Source organism: Sorex fumeus, unplaced genomic scaffold (genome assembly GCF_029834395.1).
Source record: "Sorex fumeus unplaced genomic scaffold, SorFum_2.1 ptg000047l, whole genome shotgun sequence".
Lineage (NCBI taxonomy): Eukaryota > Metazoa > Chordata > Mammalia > Eulipotyphla > Soricidae > Sorex > Sorex fumeus.
In genome coordinates, this window is record NW_026606104.1 from 12,348,994 (window position 1) to 12,369,532 (window position 20,539).

The window sequence follows — 20,539 nt, forward strand, 5'->3', positions numbered from 1 at the left end:
TTTTGCCCCTTTATACTCATCTGCTCCACTAATTTACTTTTTCCTATTACTGATGGTAAGCTAGTTAAGAATTTTGCTCTAAACTGTAGCACTGTAGCACTGTCCTCCTGTTGTTCATCGATTTGCTCGAGCGGGCACCAATAACGTCTCCATTGTGAGACTTGTTACTGTTTTTGGCATATCGAATGTCACAGGCAGCTTGCCAGGCTTTGTCATGCTGGCGAGATACTTCGGTAGCTTGCTGGGCTCTCTGAGAAGGGTGGAGAAATCAAACCCGGGTCAGCTGCGTGCCTGCTGTGCTATTGCTCCAGCCCTTGCTCTAAACTATATTTAAAAATTATTTTTATTACTACAGTTATTTTTAGGTGAGAAAGTATTCCTTGTGAGTTTTCAGGGGAGCCAGGGTCATTCCCAGCAACACCTGGTACTCAAGTTGGCCAGCAGTTCCGTGCCTGAGGATGAAAAAACAGTGTTACTCAGGGAAGGATGCTGGGGGGCTACCAGGATCACCCAGGAGGTGCCCAGGGGACTCTAGGGCTAGTGAGGCCCTAGAGATCAAACACTAGTCCAATCGCTGTACTATCCTCTCAGCCCTGATCTATTTCCTAAAGATATGAAAAGTATTCCACTTAAAATTAAAGGCTCTATTTTGATACATTATCCTTTAATTTAAAAATCAATGGTCCCACTTTGATACATTATTCTTTTAACAATGAAAGCCCTTAGTAAATCACTTTTTTATACAAATGAAAGGTCTTGAATAAGAAATTTTCATTTGTTGTCCAGCTGGCAATGTCTGATCAGAAAAATCTATGGTTTTAAGTGCCACACTGTAAGTGACATAGGATAGAGGTGGAGGGTCTTCACTGTTGGTGGACATTTTACAAGAAAAGCATCAACATTCATCCAATTGTAACCATGTTGCCACAGTAACAATGAAATCCATTTTGTAAAAAGTAGCTATGTCATGAATTGATTACAAAGATCTTAATAATACAAATAAAAATTTTTCTCTGGGAGCTATTTCAATAAAGAGAATGTGTCTGGTCTAATTTTATAGTAGTATCAACAATTCTTCTGCTCCAATAGATTATGATAACAAGCAAACAATATGCCTTGCTATACCAAAAATAAATAAAACACCTTGCTGTGAGTACTATCTGATAAAACAAAATGTTAGTATTCAAGTAGTAAACTGAAATTCTGGTTTGTTAAGTTTCCCCTGAACTGAGTGTTATTATTTGCTTCTACTACAGGGATAGTAAAAATCATCTTTAAGAGAACAATTTTCCTTTCATATAAATCTATCTTGGGCTGGAGCAATAGCACAGTGGTAGGGCGTTTGCCTTGCGCGCAGCCAGCCTGGCCGAGCCGTGTTTGATTCCTCTGCTCCTCTCGGAGAGCCCGGCAAGCTACCTAGAGTATCTCACCCGCACGGCAAAGACTGGCAAGCTCCCTGTGACATAGTCGATATTCCAAACACAGTAACAACAAGTCTCAAAATGGAAACATTACTGGGCCCGCTCGAGCAAATTGATGAATAACGGGAGGACAGTAACAGTGACACTAAATGTGGTCCCAAACTCCCAAAATTAATTAAATTAATAAAGTACAAGTTATTTTAACACTTTTCAGTGAGAAAATGAACAAAAATCTCAAGACTGCAAAATGTCTTTTAAATAGACAATTATTTTTTGTTTTGTGTTTTTGTTTCAGGGCCACACCAAGCTGTGCTCAAGGCTTACTCTTGGCTCTGTGTTGTGGATCACACCTCAGGGCCCAGGGGATTGCATGAAATGCCAGGTATTCAACTCAACCAGCCACATACAAAACCTTACTCATAATACTATTTCTCCAGCTCAACAATTATTCTTTTAAACAAAATTACTTACTTGGGCTAGAGAGATACTACAGTGGATAGGGCGCTTGCCTTGCATGCAGCCAACCTGGTTTTGATCCCCAGCTCTCCATAGGGTCCCATGAACAACGCCAACAATCCTTGAGTGCAGGTATGAAGCCACTCCCCTCCCCCCCAAAAAAACCCCCCAAAATGAATGAATTCTGTTTCTATAATCCCACAAGGGAATTTTCTGTCTTGTCAAAATTTAACATTAAAATAGGCCTCTGTATTATCCAGGATATTTGTTTAGGGATTGAACATGGGGCAGTTGTGTCCAAGGGAAGCACTTTACTCACTACATTTCTCTTCAGCCTCCAGATTATATGCTTTTTTAGCGTCACAAGACTAGACTGAGCAAAGTCAAAGTTGAATTATAGAGTGTTAATTAAGAGTTAAAATATAGTGTTAATAATTCAGTGTTATTTGATGCACTAAGCAATAAAACTGGCCTTGCGCAAGCATGACGAACAGGGGGAAAAACCCTAAATGTACTGTTATTTGTTAATTGTACAGTGATATTTAACTTCTTTATAAAACTAACTTAATTTCAGTTAATTTCATAAAAGTGTGAAAGTATAGTTCTTAGGTGGCAGAGAGCATAGCAAGAAAAAACTAGAAGGTCATTCATATGAAACTCTGCGTGCACAAGAATGGCAAGTAAGGATAATGAAGAATAAAGATTCTTTTCATCATAAAGCCATGTGAATGTATTTAAGTCTCACTGATAACATTAAGAGTATTAATATATTATAGCATAATATTTTAAGAAAATTGTTAAATGCTCAAGTGCAAAAAGGAATAAAATAAAGTTGATTCTTGGGCGTTTTTGAAACATTTTATTTAAAGAAACTTATCACTGTAACCTTTACCTCTCTTCAGTCATTTAATAAGTAGAGAGGTATAAACTATAACAACTTAGAGAAATGCTATTACTTTAAAAGATAAAAGACATGAGTGCTTTTTAAAAAGTCACTAAAACATACCAGACACCTAAAAAATTCTTGTAATTTTATATTGTGCCCTCTACAATGTAATCAAACTTGTTATCTATAAAGAAACATTCACCTTCATTAGTTATAGTTTCTTTAAATGCTTCTTTGATAGCTTCTTTGACACAACAAATAAATATACTAGAACAACCAAATCAATATTAAAAACAACACTCTTCTGATGCTGGAATGCAAAGGTGTCCATAGCAATAAAAAAAGTCATTTATATAGGAAACAAGCAACAAAAAACTGGACATATTATAATTTGCATCCATTTTTCAATGGATTAATATTCAGAAATGTGTTATCATGAATCTGATTTTCTACTTCTGGTGCAATGCCACTTAGACTTTGCATATGTATACACAAATATATCATTAGTTCAAATACATGAAAGTCCAAAAGCTGAGAAAGAACAAAATAATGATTTTGCCTCATTTTAACAGTCTCATGAAATCACAGAATTGTTTTATAGCTCAATATTTACAATGCTGATAAATGGTTCTTGGGCCACACGTTGCTGTGTTCAGGAGCTACTCACTAATCAGTGCTTGGAGGTCACTCCGGGCAGTGGACCCTGAAGTGCCAGGAATTGAACTGAGCCTCCTGCATAAAAAGCATGCACTCAGGGGCTGGAGAGATAGCACAGCGGTAGGATGTTTGCCTTGTACGCAGCCGACCGAGGTTCGATTCCCAGCACTCCATATGGTCCCCTGAGCACTGCCAGGAGTAACTACTGAGGGCAGAGCCAGGAGAAACCCCTGTACATACATCGCCAGGTGTAACCCAAAAAAGAAAAAAAAAAGAGTATGCACTCATCCTGTTGAGCTATATTACCAGCTTCATATTTATAAATATGCATTTATAAAAAATGCATTTTATAATATAAATAACACCATATTTTAAAATAAAAGCAAAACCTATTAAGTTGATCATAATGTTTGACTCCTTCAATTATTATTAATTTCAGTACAGTATTGTTTGTAATTGAAACAATAATAAAAATATACACACTTTTCAGAATTATCCTCATTATCCCCTTTATGGGGCAAAGAAGAAAGAAAAAAGGGAGAAATTTACCTACAAAGTAAAATCATAAAATCTATAGAAGGCCTATCATCTATCATTCATACAACTCAAAAATTAGAGGAAAAGGTGACCCGGTCAAAACGTAAACCTGAAAAAAGGGAAGGCTTAAAAACTGCCTCTGACACGAAAAGCACTTAATATACACCAATTAAATGTATAATAACCCTCTGGGTCAGAAATTATTCAAATTTTTATAAAAGTAAAACTTGATTGATGAAGTTAAATAGCAGGCACAAAGTCAGACAGTTAATATGTACCAAATATGACTTAAATCTGAATCCATATGATTCATAAAACAAATTACTAGACCAGTGATTCCAATTAGTCCTTAAAATTATTCATCAAGAAATCTGAAGAAAGAAATTTGGTAGATACAGATAAGGTTATTGATATATTATTCACCAGCTGAGATAGTAATTTCAAGTATTCCTACCATTAAAAAAATACATTTTAATCTCAACAGAGAAAGAGAAATGGCAAAATCCCATAATGAAGAATAATTCACACTTTAACTTATACACTACAAATTTTACATCATTATATAGACGCATACTCATATAAAATGAACCACAACCCCAGCTAATGATTCCTGGGGCTTCTATATGCAAAGTATGTGCTTCGTCCCACTGAGCCTCCCTGAACCTCCAACAAATTATTTCTCAAGCTTGATGATTTAAGATTTCAATGTAAATTTGTCCTTGTGATCAATTAGTTATTAAGAACAATCACAAGAAATTGCAAGTATCAGCATTATTGAGGAGCAAGAAGATATGAAAGAGATGTGTACAAAGTGAAAGATGAGAGCAAGAACCTGAGCTGACAGAAGATGAGTTGTGTTATATGAGTGGGCATGAGTCTGAAAAAAAGTAGGGGCAGAGAAAATGCCAAGAGGCACTAGAGTAGCATTTCTCAACCAGGGGCCATATAGCACCTTTGTTCTATGATAGTGCGAGAGGACTAAAAAATTGCATAAAGTGGGGGCTACCAGAACAGAACTAGGAGCCAACTTTGAAAGGACAGGGGCCACAGTTGGTAAAAGGTTGAGAAACTGCACATGAGCTAAGAGGAATCTGCTCTCCACAAATAACTCTTGGTTTGGGCCAATTATGTGACCATAAGTTATTCTAGGTCTCTTTCAATAGTTTTTCTCTAGAAAATTTTCCATCTGTGGGGCTAGAGAGTACAGTGGGTCCAGGACACTTATCTTACACATGGCAACCAGGGTTCAATTCTAGCCTCAAGTACCACCGGGAGTGGTCTGAACACAGAGCTAGGCTTAACCCTTAACATCACTGGGAATAATGACCCTCTGCCCCCAGAAAAAAATGCCATCTGGTATGGAGAATTCAATCACTATGACATAATATCAAAAACCAAAATTATGACCTGTCAAGTGGCTCTAAAGAAAATCAACACCTCCCCACCACCATGGACATGATGTACTTCATCTTCATACAAAAAAACAAAAACAAAAAACCTTTTGATTTTAGATGATTATTTATTCCACACACAATAATATGTTTAAGTTTCTTTGCTCAGAACTAAAGGGATAAACGATGAAAACAACTGCTTTTTTTTTTCTACTCAAGGATTTGAAGCTGTAAAGCACAGAAAATAAGGTATGATATGAATACCACAAGACAACGCGATATAATGGTGACATGACACATGAGAATGTCAAGAGATAGTAAATAAGCCATGAAAGTTTTGAAAATATTACACATTACTAGTGGAAACTAAAAAAAATAAAAAGTAGACTCTAAATTTCGGCCCTGAAACACCACTGCCTCATAGCAAGAATAGGTTAGGCAAATTTACTAATTGGTGCTTATATAAAACAAATTAAAGGGCATCTAAAGACTACAACAAAGAAGTCTTTCACACTAAGCTAAGAAATCAGTATAAGCTAAGAAACCTCACAGGCACAAGTCACTAATTTGTTGCTATACCTGGCAGTGACAGGGCTTACTCCTGGCTCTGTGCTCAGGAATTACTCCTTACCGGCAGAAGAGACCATATAGGGTGCCAAGGATTGAACTGGGTCAGCTGCATGTAACGCATGCAAGCATGCTAACCTACTGAACTACTGCTTCAGCTCCTCATCAGTTACATCTGAGTAATTGTACAACATTTAAATAAGCAGGATAGTGACTAGGTTGTGGGATAATATCTGGACACTGTAATGGTCCAAATGACAAAGAGGATCCAAATACAGCCAGCTGTAAAGCAATTAAACATATTTAATAATTGTGATGCAGAGTGATAGGCAATAACAGAAAATACAAAAAAAAGATGAATTTGCCAATTAATGTTACATGACCAATTCTTCTTATAACATGACATAAATCTATTCATATATACAATTAGTGACAGGATAGGTGTATGTACTGGGTATGACCCCTGGGGAATCCTGAGCACTGCTTGGGAGAACCCCCAGATGTCCAGAAAGGAAAAAAGAAAAAAGAAACCTAAGAGCATACTACGTATAAAAAGCTTCCCCAGAACATGATCAATTTTAATATTCTGCAAGTTAGAAAACAATATATGCAAAGACCGAGGGGGGTAGGGAGTGTATTGCCAAGAACTGAAAATAGTTTACTTTGACAGTATATATACATGGAGAGGAAAATCTGGCAAAACTTACAAGGGTTAGTTAGATAATAGAAGGTCTAATCTATTTTAATCCATTTAATGGAAAGGTACTAAGTGGGTTTAAGCAGAAGTCTTTCCTCAATCTATAAAAAGTTCCTTTCAGAGAATATTCCTATTCCTAATTAACAAGGTGTCCTAGTACACATAAATATTGAGAACTCTGTCCTATAAGTCGAACACCAGGGCACTTATTCTATATGGGGCAAATCAGATCTCATCCAATCACTTAGAATAAATGAGTCACTTAGCTTCGGGCACCAGACTTGTAGAGTAAGTGTAAATTCAGTATTTAGGAGTGTCATTTTGGAAAACATGAAAAAAAAACCGGCATACAGAGTAAATATAAAGTCTTACATATACTTAAATACAAGAGGCTACGAAGCCCCAGAGGGAAAGAAGATAGTCTTTAGGTAGCTTTTAGTTTTCTGTCTAGTCCTCAGAGCTTTACCTTCTACGTCTGGGTTGTGATGTATTTCTGTAGTTTTCCATAAAAATTCAACTTACTTAGCTGACTCAGTCTTTGATTTTTAAAATGGGGGTGTGGGGGGTATGGTGCTGCCAGCAGGTCAATCTGTACCTGTGAGGCGAGTGCATCAGCAGCCTGATGGTGCCTTCAGACTTCCAGATACTCCAAAATTGCTGCTGCGCCTTTGGCCAGACCCCAAAAACTTGGGGCAAAGCTTACCAAGAAAGTAAACGGCCAGAAGTTAGGTATGTGGGAAACACACCCACAAACCACCTCCAGCTCAGCTATATAATTGGAGGCATGGCCTCTCTGGTCCCTGATTGAACTGCTTAACGGCCATGATCCCAGAGACTCAGAAACAAATCTCAAAATCCAGCGGCTTTTGGTAGAAATGCATCCTGTTCCTGCAGTAGGTTACTAGTGCTGGGCCAACCCAGGTGGGAATATGTTTCGTGCCTTGGCCTGTTCCCCTTGGCGGCCTGGTGACCACCATCCTCCAGAGGACACTGGACAGTCAGGTTTGGGCCCACAGTGACGAGACACACAGGGCCTCACAGGATGGGGTGTAGCCGGTCATGTCCTCCCCACCCCAATGAGACCCCAAGTCATCGCCCACAAACAGCCTTTCTGTCTCCAGATTAAGCTGCGTAACAGCCATGATCCCAGAGACTCAGTAGCAAATCTCAGAACCCAGCAGGTTTTGGCAGAAATCCCTACAGATTTAAGTATTACAATTTCGGAATTTCAAAATCACGCAGACACTACTGCAGCCACGCAACTTCATATGTTATTCATAACCAGCAATAGAAAATAAACTGTCTACTGTTGCCTCTTCAACAGATCTGAGTGTTGGGGTAAAATGTCAAATAATAATGGTGGGTCTGGTGTCAAAATATTGAATGTGATCAAAGTAGAGAGAGAGTAATGTGGAAATCATCTGCCCCACAGGTAGAGGGAGGGTGTGGGGTGGGGGTATATTGGGGTTTTGGGTGGTGGAGAATGGGCACAGGTGAAGGTACGGGTGTTTTGTTGTATGACCGAGACTTAGACCCGAAAGCTTTGTAACTGCTCTCACAGTGATTCAATAAATAAAATTATAAAAAATGAAAAAAAAAGTAAGGTGGAGTTCATGCACAATTCAATCAGCTAATCAGTGGCTGAATAAATAGTAGTACTCCTACACAATAAATAAATAAATAAATAAATAAATAAAATGGGTGTGTGACTTGCCAAGAAGTTATCAGGGTTCACCACCATGTATAACGTGTAGCATGTGCTGTGCATGTGAGCTACCAGTGTGACTAATAGCAAGGCCTCCCAAATTCCTACCAGGCAGCCAGCTGCTAAGAGAGAAGCTTAAAACTGAGGAGATGGTGCTGAACAGCACAACACCAGGGCTTCTCAACTTTTTCTACACCCTATCCCTATTAGCCCGAGAAATCTGGGAATGGAGGGAAGTCTGGACACAGTTGGCAGTGCTAAGGGCTTATTCCTGACTCTGTGATCAGGGACTGTATGGTGCTGGGGATTAAACCATGTGTGGCCACCTGTAATGCAAGTACCTCAACCCCTGTACTAGCCTGAGAAATTTTCACACAACCTATGTGTATAAGCACATAAAAAAGGTACACAAATAAAACATTTATGGATAATGAATCATAAACATATTAATTTTACAAGATCCTCACATTCAGTTATGCCACCTACATAAGATCCCAAGTCATAATATAAGAAGTTAGGCACTACAGAGCTATAAATTCATATTTTCCATATCAAATTAAAAAAGGATTTTATTTCCAACTACCATGATAAAAGATATAATTATTGCTGGTGGTTAATCTGAAGAATAAAATAGATAAGGAAACAGAATAGAAACAGGAAGAAAATTTAAATTTAGAAAGGAATTATCAAAAGAAACAAGATACAGGTAAAAGAAAAATATCTAGGGACTAAGGATACAGATCAGTTGCACAGCACTTGCCCTGTATGTGTGAGGCCCTGGGTTCTGGCCACCAAAAACAAAACAAAGCAAAAAAGAATAATAATGATAAGAGGGTCCAGAAGCTCAATTTAAAAACTTTTTTAGGAAAATGAAGCAGAATCAATTGCCCCTAATACTCAGGTAATAAGGTGGTCACTGATGTTTTTGGAGAATAATTTTTGAGTGCAGAATCAAGGAAGAATGCAATCCCTATCCTACAAGAGTGAAACAGAACATTCTACAGGAAGCAGAAATCCAGGAAAGTAAGTCTATAGCCTTAGCAATGTCAAACAATTTTTCTTTAATATTGGACAAGAACATTAATTATGCCCCAAATCCTAAGAAATCCTGGGGGCCGGAGCCATAGTACAGCAGATAGGGCATTTGCTTTGCACGTGGCTGACCTGGGTTCAATTCCTGGCTTCCCATATGGTCCCCCAAGTACTGCCAGCAGTAATTTCTGAGTGCAGCACCAGGAGTAACCCCTGAGCATCGCTGGGTGTGGCCCAAAAAGGAAAAAAAAATTCTTAAAGACAAGTTTAGATGGGGCAGAGAAACAGTATAGCAGGTAGGGCACTTGCCTTGCACACTACTCCACCAACCCAGGTTCAATCCCTGGGACCCTTTATGGTCCTCTGAGCCACACCACGAATGATTCCTGAGCATAGAGCTAGGGGTAAGCCATGAGCTTTGCTGGGTGTGCCCCCACCCCAAAGAAAAGTTGAGGAAACTCACTGTTGAACATTATGAATCATTCTATACAGGGAATGGTTAGGTCAGTAGTGATTTGCTGAAAACAAAAAGACAAGGGGAGAAACTGCTCAATGGGTTAAGGAATGCGGTCCTGGGTTGCCCTAGTACTTACTTGGAGCAACCCCCATTACAGGGTGTGGTCTCCAAACAGACAAACAAAAATGTAAATGTTTAGAGCAACAATTAGGGAATGTAATAGAGTTTACAGATTGATTTAAGGGTACACTGACACAAGATTCAGAAAACTGCCCTTCCCCCACCCCACTAACTAGCATTGTAAGGGGAAAAAGTGAGATACTAATAATTTAATAAGGCTGAAATGTTTCTATATCAAAAGCAGAAATATGTTCTACTTTAAATTTATATTACATAAGATACATTACTAGATATTTTTAAAAAATTAGGGGCTGGAGCAATAGCACAGCAAGTAGGGCATTTGCCTTGCACGTGGTGGACTCCAGTTTGATTCCCAGCATCCCATATGGTCCTCTGAGCACCACCAGGGGTAATTCCTGAGTGCAGAGCCAGGAGTAACCCCGGTGCATCACTAGATGTGACCCCCTCCCAAAATAAAGAAATTTTTAAAAAACAGACTATTATTTTAATCCAGAATTCAAATTTCAACTATACTTAAACAAACAAACAAACAAAAAAAACAAAACCAGAAACCCAAACAACTTCAATCTCCCAGTGGAAAATGTAGGTGACTATCTTTCAAATTCAGAAGAAAAAAATTTTTTTTTTTTTTTTTTTTTTTGCTTTTTGGATCACACCCGGCAATGCTCAGGGGTTACTCCTGGCTCATGCACTCAGGAATCACCCCTGGCAGTGCTCGGGGGACCATATGGGATGCTGGGAATCGAACCTGTGTCAGCCACGTTGGCTGCGTGCAAGGCAAACGCCCTACCCGCTGTGCTATTGCTCCAGCCCCAGAAGAAAAAATTTTTAATAAAAAGCAATCAAAAACATTTTTTTTAAAAATTGGCTGGAATGATAATGTGTTTCAGCAACAGTGAATATAGCAGAGCTGGTGAGATAGTACAGTGGGTAGGAAGCTTGCCTAGGAGATGGTCAACCGAAGTTTATCCCTGGCACCATCCCTGGCACCATGTATGGTCCCCTGAAAATCATCAGTTGTGGCTCAAAAAAAAAGCAAACAAAAAAGTTTATGTAGCTATGAGAAAAACTGCACTGAGAATTCTAGCTTTGTAAACATTAGCAAATTCTGTGAAAAATATTTTTCATAACTTTTGCATAATTCTATACCATAATTAAACTATCCTTCAAACAAGAACAGAATGTAAATAAGTAATAATCATCTAACATTTAAAGTACTAACATGGTTAAGCAACAAAATATTTTATATAATTTTCTATGGCTGTTCATTTGGACAGTTTATGACTTTATGAGGCACAAACTCAGTTTTTATGCTTTTCCACACAAAATCCACAGCAGATTTTTTGATTTTGATTTTTGGGCCACACCTGGGCAGTTCTGAGAGCTTACTCAGAGCTCCAAGTTCAGGGATCATTCCTGGCACACTTAGGGATGCAGTGCCAGGGATCAAACCTAGTTCAGATGAATACAAGTCATTCATGCCACCCATAATAGATCTCATGTACAGGTTTGCTGATCACAATGCTATAAACAATTCTCAATACATGATAAAAGTAAAATGCTTAAAACTGTGCCTCATACAAGTCCCCTTAAAAGAAAGACAATTTACAAACTGAGAGAAGACACTCATATCGGAAACGAAGGATTGAAATGGAACATACATATAGAGGGTCTAGTATGTGCTTAGTGATACAGCAATGCTTTGTATGCGATCGCTGGCATGGCAAAAATAAGAGAAACAAAAAAATAGACATGACATGAACGCTAAATTCACTTAAGAGTAAATGAAAGACCCATAAACAGAAATTTTCTGAATCAGGGAAATGTAAATCAGGACCAAAATGAGAAAGTATTTTATACTTTGATGTAAAATGTAAATGACTATCAAATGCAGAGGAATACTCAAGGGATATACTGTTAATAGAGACTGGTACAATCATATTGAAAATGTACGTCTGTTCATTCACCTACCATGTAGACAGTAATTCTACTCCTATGTTCATGATAGAAACTCCTGCATATAAACAATAAAATAAGTGAACAGAATGTCCTTAGGAGCAAATGCAAAAAATCAGAAAGTAACCAAATCCCCAAGAAAGAACAAGTGAATTGGTACTCAAATATCCAACATGAAAAAAGATGATTTTACTCAATGAAATATATAGAAATCAAAATGAGTTGTCTATTGCAACATGTTATTATATGAAGGAATCAGCAATAATAGGTTAAAAAAATCAAGTATGAAATTACCATTTGAAAATAAAAAGAGAGCCATTTAGAATTATGTATCCAACCAAACTATAAAGAAAATGAGACTGAGCACAGAACTCCTCACCATGATTACTTTGGATAAAAGGAGGTTGGGTAAGAGACAGAATGGGTAGAAAACAAAACATAAAAACATATGTATCTTAAAATTTCTAGCTCTTAATCAGCCGGGAGTAGCAAATAATGACATGATGCTTATGACAATGATAGATACATGGAATATAAAACCACACTAAAACCGATTTCCTATTCAGCTGATGCTAAGTATTATTCTCCTATTAGTCATTATTAGTTTTAGTAATAAACTAATACAAAAGCAATTAGTCTGTAACTAAATTCATTCTATATTCACCACTTTAGTAACGCAACTCAGACTAAATATAAAAATATTTTGTGATTACATTAGACAAGCCAATAAAGCTGATTAGATCAATCAATCTTAGTAACTGTGGCAACTTTCTCCATTCATATAACTATTTCGACCTTGAAACTTTATGAACATTTTTTAAAAAAATTCTAGTAAGTAGGGGCCATAGAGATGGTACAGTTGAGAAAGCATGCGGTCGAACCAGGTTGAATCAACAGCATCCCATATGATCCCCTGAGTCTGCCAGGAGTGATTCCTGAGTGCAGAGCACAGAGTAAACCCTAAGCACTGCCACGTGTTGCATTTAATTTGCATTTAAATTTATGTTCCAGAGATATTCCCTTTAAAAATTCAGTGACTATTTCTGCATTCTTATTTTGGTACATCCCCATGCAAGTGTTGCCCAAAAGCCTAAATAAATAAATAAATAAATAAAATTTTAACAGGTAAAATATAATAAAGGAAGAAAAAAGAGGAAATGGACTTAAGTGCTTTAAGAGATAAAAGTCAGAAAAGTGGTCATTTGCCTCTGATGACAGAACTATCACAATCTTCTATTTTCTTTTACATCTCTCTGCATTTTGCAAAATTTTTACAATAAATATTCGAATATTGGAAAAACTGTAAAATCCTCTCTTGTGTATTATTACAACCCACTTACAACCATCTTGATGTGACTAGAGAGATCTTCACTTTCTAGTGTGTTGTATGGAGATGTACCAAAATAAGAATGCAGAAATAGTCACTGAATTTTTAAAGGGAATATCTCTGGAACATAAATTTAAATGCAAATTAAACCAAGCAGGGGTTGGTTTTTGGTCTTTTTTTTTTAATTAAAACTTTTGAGTCACATCAGGTGGCTTGGCAGTTGCTTCTAGAAATGCTCAAGGGAAGATGCAGTGTTAGGGATTGAACATGGATGGGTTTCACAAACGCAAAATATGCACACTACCCACACAGCTACCTCTCTGGCCCAACATATCTTTTTTCTATTTTTTGTGATTTGAAACCACACCATGATGTGTTCAGGACTTATTCCTGGCTTTGTATTTAGGAGTGACTCCTAAGGAAAGCTTAGAGATCCAAATGTGGTGCCGGGAACCAAAACTAAGTTGGGTGCGCGCAAGGCAAACACCTTGCTGTATTATCACTCTGACCTCCACTGAAACATGTAATTTTTATGTCAGTGATTATATTCAACTTCTTTGTACCTGTCAGAACATTTCTCATCTTGGGTGGCAAAATGAGTCTTCATCAATATGTTGAGTACTTACTAAAAGCCAAACAATTTGGTTATGCGTGATCTTAAAAATGCAAAGGTTATGGACCATCAACAGAAAATACAGGAATTTGGGAAGTGTCTGAGCAAGTATGTGACAATATTCATAAGAGTAATTAGTAAATGAAGAAAAACTGCAAAGATGCTTTTTAACTGTTACTTTTTATAGGCTATTACACCTTATTTGCAATACTGTAATAAGGTCAAATTATAGACTACAAAATAGGACTAAAAGAAACTGCTGTTAAAGAAGAACATAGCAAGTAATATACAGTTCATATTAAAGTCTTCTCAGGCAGGTTAATTTTTACCCAATTTTTAGAAAGTTTACCTATCTGTGAAGGATGGAATGTGCAACACAATATATTAACAAGTCCACAGAAAGCTTAAATAATGGTGTAGTAGGAAATATGTAACTTTCAATTCAAACTCAGAGATGTCAAATACTTGTGAATTCTACCATGAACAGTTTACTTAACATCTTTTATTTTTATTTATTTATGAGGGTACCTGAGTGGCCATGGAGTGCAAGGGATGGAACTCAGGGCCTTATATATGTTGGACATGCATCACAGCCCTTGAAGCTAACTCCACTGAGTCTAGCAGTTTTTAAATGTTACTTCACAAATAACATTAATTCTCATTTGTAAAATGAATAACATGTCACAGCAGTGTGAAAAATAAAATGTAGAGGGTACCAAGAACAATGTTTGACTTCCCGCAAATGGTCAATATGTGTTCACTGTACTCTGCGACAACTGAAACTCGATCTTGTTGTCTAAGTCTATGAATTTAGCTTTAGTAGATACCCAACCAATGTACCTTCAAATTAATCTCTGTAATTTAAGGTTACCTCCCACAACCTTCTAGCTACTTTCAGCAAATTATCTCTATCAAAATAAATTCTGTTGAGCAGGAAGTTTAAGATTCCCAGCCTAAACCTTTTTTAGGTATTTGATGACAAGTCATCAATAAGTTTTAATATGCTGTTTAATATTGGGTCTGCATTATACAAAATTATTGTTGGATCTACATTATACAAAGTTATTGTTATAGCCAACATTTTAGTAGTACTAGTAGTAGTAGTAGTATTTTGGGCCATACCCTGCAGTACTCAGTGATCACTCCTGGAAGGGTTCAGGGTACCAGATATGGTGCTAGAAACTGAACCTGGGACAGCTGCATACAAGGCAGGCAACCTACCTGTAGTACTATTGCTCTGATCAACATTTAATTTTGAGAGTCCTTCAATTATTTTTATTATTCCAGTTCCCTTGGAAATAAGCTTTAAGTTTCCTTAGCCTCACTGAAATATCTAAATTTAATAATACTCTTGAAATAAAGATATAAATTACATGGTATAAGTTACTTACGAGATAAAAATTAGAAATTGCCAATTAAATTTATATTTTCAAATAGCCTAATTTAATTTTTACTATACCAAACATTCTTCCTTACACATTTAAACTTGTAGCCATCAAAGTGTGTGTGGTTTATTAATGCTTCCTTGTTGAATAAGCCTCTTAAACTACCAGTAAGAGTTAGAAACATTACTCAATAGAAATGTTACAGTAATTAACAGGACAAATACTGTGGTTTTAGACTTTCTTGGTTTGTCTTTCCACAATCAAGGGTTATTATTAAGCCAATTTCAGCTCATGTAAATATGCTCAAAATCTGCAATATAATTTGGAAAATACTTTCCAATGGGCCAGGGAGGCAGCAAGAGGAGCTGGTGGGCAAGAATGCCACTTAGCATGTGAGAGCCCAGGTCCACACCTTGATACCACAGGGTCCCCTGAGCACTGCCAGGAGAGAACCCAGTCCAGCATCACCAGATGGGGTTCCCACAACAAAGACAAAACAGAACAAAATAATATACTGAATATACAATGTTTCTATGCAAAAACGGATGTTACTAAAAGTAGACTTGTAGCACTGGAACACTGGAATGATACAAAGTAATCTGTAGACCAGACAGGAAAAGTAACATTTCTTAACACATCAAAAATTGCTACATAACTTACTTTTAAATACTTAAAATCTTTTCTGCCAAGAAACATTAGAAACCCGTCTTAAACAACTTTCCAACTAAAAGCATTTATTTAGAAACTTCTAAAAAGTGATTCTCAAGATAAATTTGATAGTTACTCTATACCAGTTTGTGATCCAATGAAATAAAAATGCTAGTCAATGCCTTTTTCTCAATCAAAACCAAAATATGCTTAACATATTTTAAGCCTAAGCAATGTAAAATAGTTCCAATATGCCACAAGCTTCTTTTTAAAGCTCAAGTAAATTAATAAAGCAATACATTCCACTAAGTCAGCAAATATGGTGTGCTATTAAGATCTTGTGAAAGGCCAAGTAAAATACTATAGGGCTACATATTTAATGATATGAAGCTCTTATTCTTCCGAACTTGCAACAGTGCATTTATAATTACTGAAATCTACTTCTGTAAAGGAAATATCAAATATTATAAGAACGCCTTTACATCTAACTGCATAGTAAACCAAGCTGATAGAGATCTATTCAAAAATATACTTAAATAGCAAGAACTCTAAAAAAGTAGTTTTGCAAAGCTTATTTCGACATCAATAATCTTGCCTTCAGTTTCTAAACTCAGTGTCTGGAGGGAAAAATAAACAAAAAACTGCCCAGAGAACAAAAAGGAAATGTATATGTAACATTTTTGGTGTTTCTTTAATTCCCGTTTGAATCTTCCAATAGGCAGATAAAAACGAACAAGACTTTAAGTTCAAAAAAAGTTCAAAACAAAAAAAAGCATGAAAATTTTAATCCAGATGTCAACATTTCTGGGACCCTACAAAGTCAAGAAAACTTAGCCCAACTGAGGCTGCACACATCAGAGATCAAAAGCACAGAAAAGGCGCCTGCATCCCCGGGCCGCTGCGCTGGGAAAGGGCAGGAACGTTCTTGCTAGGGTCGGACCCAACCCATCGTGGCACCTTTTCCGTCCTCCACCCCTTCTGCAAGGCGCGCGGGGCCCAACCTTTCCCCCCCAGCGAGCTCCGCCGCGCTCCAGCTCGGGTTCGTAAACAACTCTGGCGGCTCCTACTCGGATGGAACCGGGGAGGGAAAATGAAAGTCTGAAAAAGCATCAGCATCCGACTTTCCCGATCCGAGCGGGGCGCGGGGCGGCGAGGGACCAGATCTCCCCACCCCCACCCCCTCCAGCCTCCCCATCCCATCGCTCTTCTTCGGGACCGTCAGGGAGGGCAGGCGACTCGGTCTCCGGGTGGAGGGAGAAGGACCCGGCCACCTGGGCAACGGCGGGGCAGGCAACTGGGGAGCGCGGCGAGGGGGGCGACGGGGAGCTCGGGGGGCGCTCTTTGTGCGCCGTCCGCCGGGGAGAAGGGGAGGGACGAGCCCGCGGCTCGCGAGTCATTCAAAGGAGTCCGGGGAGCGCGGTCCGCGGGAGGGGCGGGGGCGGCAAGCAGGGACGAGATGGGGGGTGTGGGGTGTGTGTGTGTGGGGGGGGTCTCCTCCGCCACGGCGTTCCGGGCACCGCGCCGCGCCCGAGTGACATCCCAGAGTTTCCGCGCTCGGCGGGCTCGGGGCGCGGCCCCCCAGCGCCGCACTACTCTGCCCGCCGGTTCCCCGGCCCGCGCCCCTCGCTCCGGGCCGCGGCCCTTACCTGCAGCTCGGTGAGCAGAATCTCCCCCCGTTCGGGGTTGGACGCCATTGCACTCCGAGCTGGGACTCGGCACCGGGACGCGGCGGCCGCTGGCGAAGCGGAGAAAGGCGGGACGGAGCCCGGGTTGGGGGGGGGGGGGAGGTGAGGAGCGGGGAGAGAAAGGGGAGGTGGGGGGGTGGGGGGAACAAGGGGAAAAACACACACACACACACACACACACACACAAAACCTTAGGGAGTCATGGAGGCGCAGCCCCTGCTGGAGGCGCGGCTTATTTCACCCCGATCATGGAGAGCGGCGGGGAGCCAGGGCACTCCTAGCGGGCTCCCCCTCGCCGCCCGCCCGCGCCCAACTCGGCTAGCTCAGTCGCTCCCTCTGGGCGACGCCAGGAGCCGCCTCGCGTCTCTGGGTCCCGGGCGCTGCGGGCCGCGGGGGCACCGCCTCCTGTCGCACCCTTTGGCTGTCACCGCGTCGCAAAAGCGGCCGCGCTTGACGGCAGCCGGGACACGTGACTGCCGCGGCCGCCGCCTCCCGCCGGGCGGAGTAGGAAGAGGAGGACCTGGGGGGGTACCCGAGGGCGGGAGCGGCGGTGGGGGCGGGGCGGCTCTCTACGCGGCCGGGGTGAAAACGAGGGGAAAGGCCTGGGCTCGCGTCTCACGGGAGGCGGGAAAAGGAAGGAGCAGACGCACGCCCGCTTTCCTGCTGCGTCCGAGCGCCGGACGGACGTTGCCGGGATCCGGGAGCCCCTTTCCTCTCGGCTCTGCATGTTCTTGTTTTCCACCCCGTCACCCTCACATCCCGGATCCCCGACCCCCGACCCCCGTCACTTTCTCTTTTCTTGCCAGACTGCGAGCCTAAGGGGGAGGGGGGTACTCAGACCCCAGAACTTATTCCCGGGGCGCCCATTTCCTCCAGGGATTTAGTCTGCCCTGCCCCTTGTCCCGCCACTGTGCTCGTGCCTCTCCCGCGCGCAGCCAGAGCCTTGGCTCCACTGGCCTGTCTTCTCTCCTTTGCAAGGAAGGAGCTCCGGGTTCCTCCGAACTTGGAAAAAGAACAGCCTCGAGGATGCCTTTATCACCCTGAGCGCCAGCGAGACTTGGACTGGAGAATTCCACTGAGTTTAGAATTGCATTAACTGCCTTCTTGAATGGTTTTAACTGAATTTAACGGAAGGATGTGCGATCACATCAGCCCCAGGAATAGGATGGGGTGGGGGAGGAGAAAGAGAGAGTTAGACTTTTCTTGTGTAACAAACACCTAAGCAACCTATCACTTAGTAACTTACAGTACTGTAACACAGGTTAAAGTCGCCTGCTAAGTTTGGCTTAAAAAGGACAGGGTCGGATGTTTTAGTAATTGTCTGTGTACTGATTGCCTGAGGCTGAGGTAAAATGCCTTTATTTAAGCTACGACTTGGAGAAAGTCGTAGATGACTATTTAGCTACCCGGAGAAGGGCTTAGTCCTGTCATCTTAAAAGTATATTGAGATAGAGAAAATTTTTGCCTTTGTTTTTGTTTGGGGGGGGTCACACCGTCAATTCTCAGGGATTACTTCTGACTCTGCCATCAGGAATTACTCCTGTGTTACTCTTGTAGGTGCTTGGGGAACGATATGGGATGTTGAGAACCGAACCTGGGTGGGTTGTTCGCGTGCAAGGCGAGTGTCTCATCCACTGTAAAACCTGGTCCCTGAGAGAATGTGTGTGTGTGTGTTTAAATATCGCATGACTTGCTTTGGCTGAGAGTAATTAAGATATAAGGAATAACAACACTTGGAAAGCCAGGATCTAATTGACCTTCCTGGTTAGCAGATTCAAAGACAGTATTCTTAGGCCACTGGATAACAGATTAAGAGTCCTTGTCCCTGGGGCAGCAGTCTTTTGGAATACCGAAACTACTGTAATGCAATTCTAAATGATAGGCATGAATTGTCAGGAATGTACTGCATTTAAATATATATCATACATGGTTTGATGAAAATATGCACAACTTAAAATATTATGATTAGGGTTGAAACAATAGTACAGTGGCATGCAGCCAATGTGGGTTCAAACCTCAGCTTCATGTATGGTCCTCCAAGTACCACCAGTAGTAATTCCTGAGTGTAAAGCCAGAAATAATCCCTGAATATCGCCAGGTATGATCCTGGTATGATATTCATACCTGAATATCCTGGTATGATATTCATACCTGAATATCGCCAGGTATGATCCAGGTATGATATTCATACCTGAATATCGCCAGGTATGATCCTAGGGCTGGAGCGATAGCACAGCGGGTAGGGTGTTCGCCTTACAAGCGGCCAACATAGCCTACCCGAGTTCGATTCCTCCGCCCCTCTCGGAGAGCCCGGCAAGCTACTGAGAGTATTTGATATGCCAGACACAGTAACAATAAAGTCTCCAATGGAGACGTTACTGGGCCCGCTCGAGCAAATCGACGATCAACGGGAGGGCCTTTACCTTTACCTTTACCTATGATCCTGAAAGCCAAAATGGAAAAAAAAAAGTATGATTGTTAGGGTACAGTTCAGTGCCTTAAAGTGCAGGCAGTACAGACAGACATATTCTGGGAGTTTTTGTCCTGTCTTACTGCAGAACAGATTTGAGACATCTTACATGCACATAGTAGGTACTTAATAATGGTGGGAATGGGGCCGGAGAGACAGCACAGTGAGTAAGGTGCTTGCCTTGGACGCAGCTAACCTAGGTTCAATCCTAGGCACCCCATGTACCGGCGCCCGCCCTTCCCCCCTCCACAGCCCACCAGGAGTGAATCCCAAGTGCAGAGCCAGGAGTAAGCCCTGAGCACAGCCAAGTGTGGCCCCCCAAATTACAAAACAAAACAAAAAATGGTAAAATAAAAAAAGATCTTTGTAAGAATTTATATAGATTATGATAATTCTTTTAAAGATAAATTTAAATGTAAGGAAAATATTTAATTGTAAGAGAAAAAAGTATTCACGTTTTAGCAATATTTAATCTTAGATCTGACTGGACTTCCAATATCTATTAGCC

At 40.4% G+C, this 20,539-nt stretch overlaps 1 protein-coding gene across 2 annotated transcripts in view; it reads right to left on the reverse strand.

Moving 5' to 3' along the window:
* Nucleotides 1–17,652, reverse strand: part of PKN2 (protein kinase N2) — a 120,429-nt gene extending 102,777 nt beyond the window's left edge. For both annotated transcript variants that reach the window (XM_056123176.1, XM_056123175.1), the window contains exon 1: nt 17,523–17,652. In XM_056123176.1, the coding sequence (XP_055979151.1) occupies nt 17,523–17,570 (48 nt within the window). In that variant the 5' untranslated portion in view covers nt 17,571–17,652. The remainder of the gene's footprint in view (nt 1–17,522) is intronic.
* Nucleotides 17,653–20,539: the final 2,887 nt, after the last annotated feature.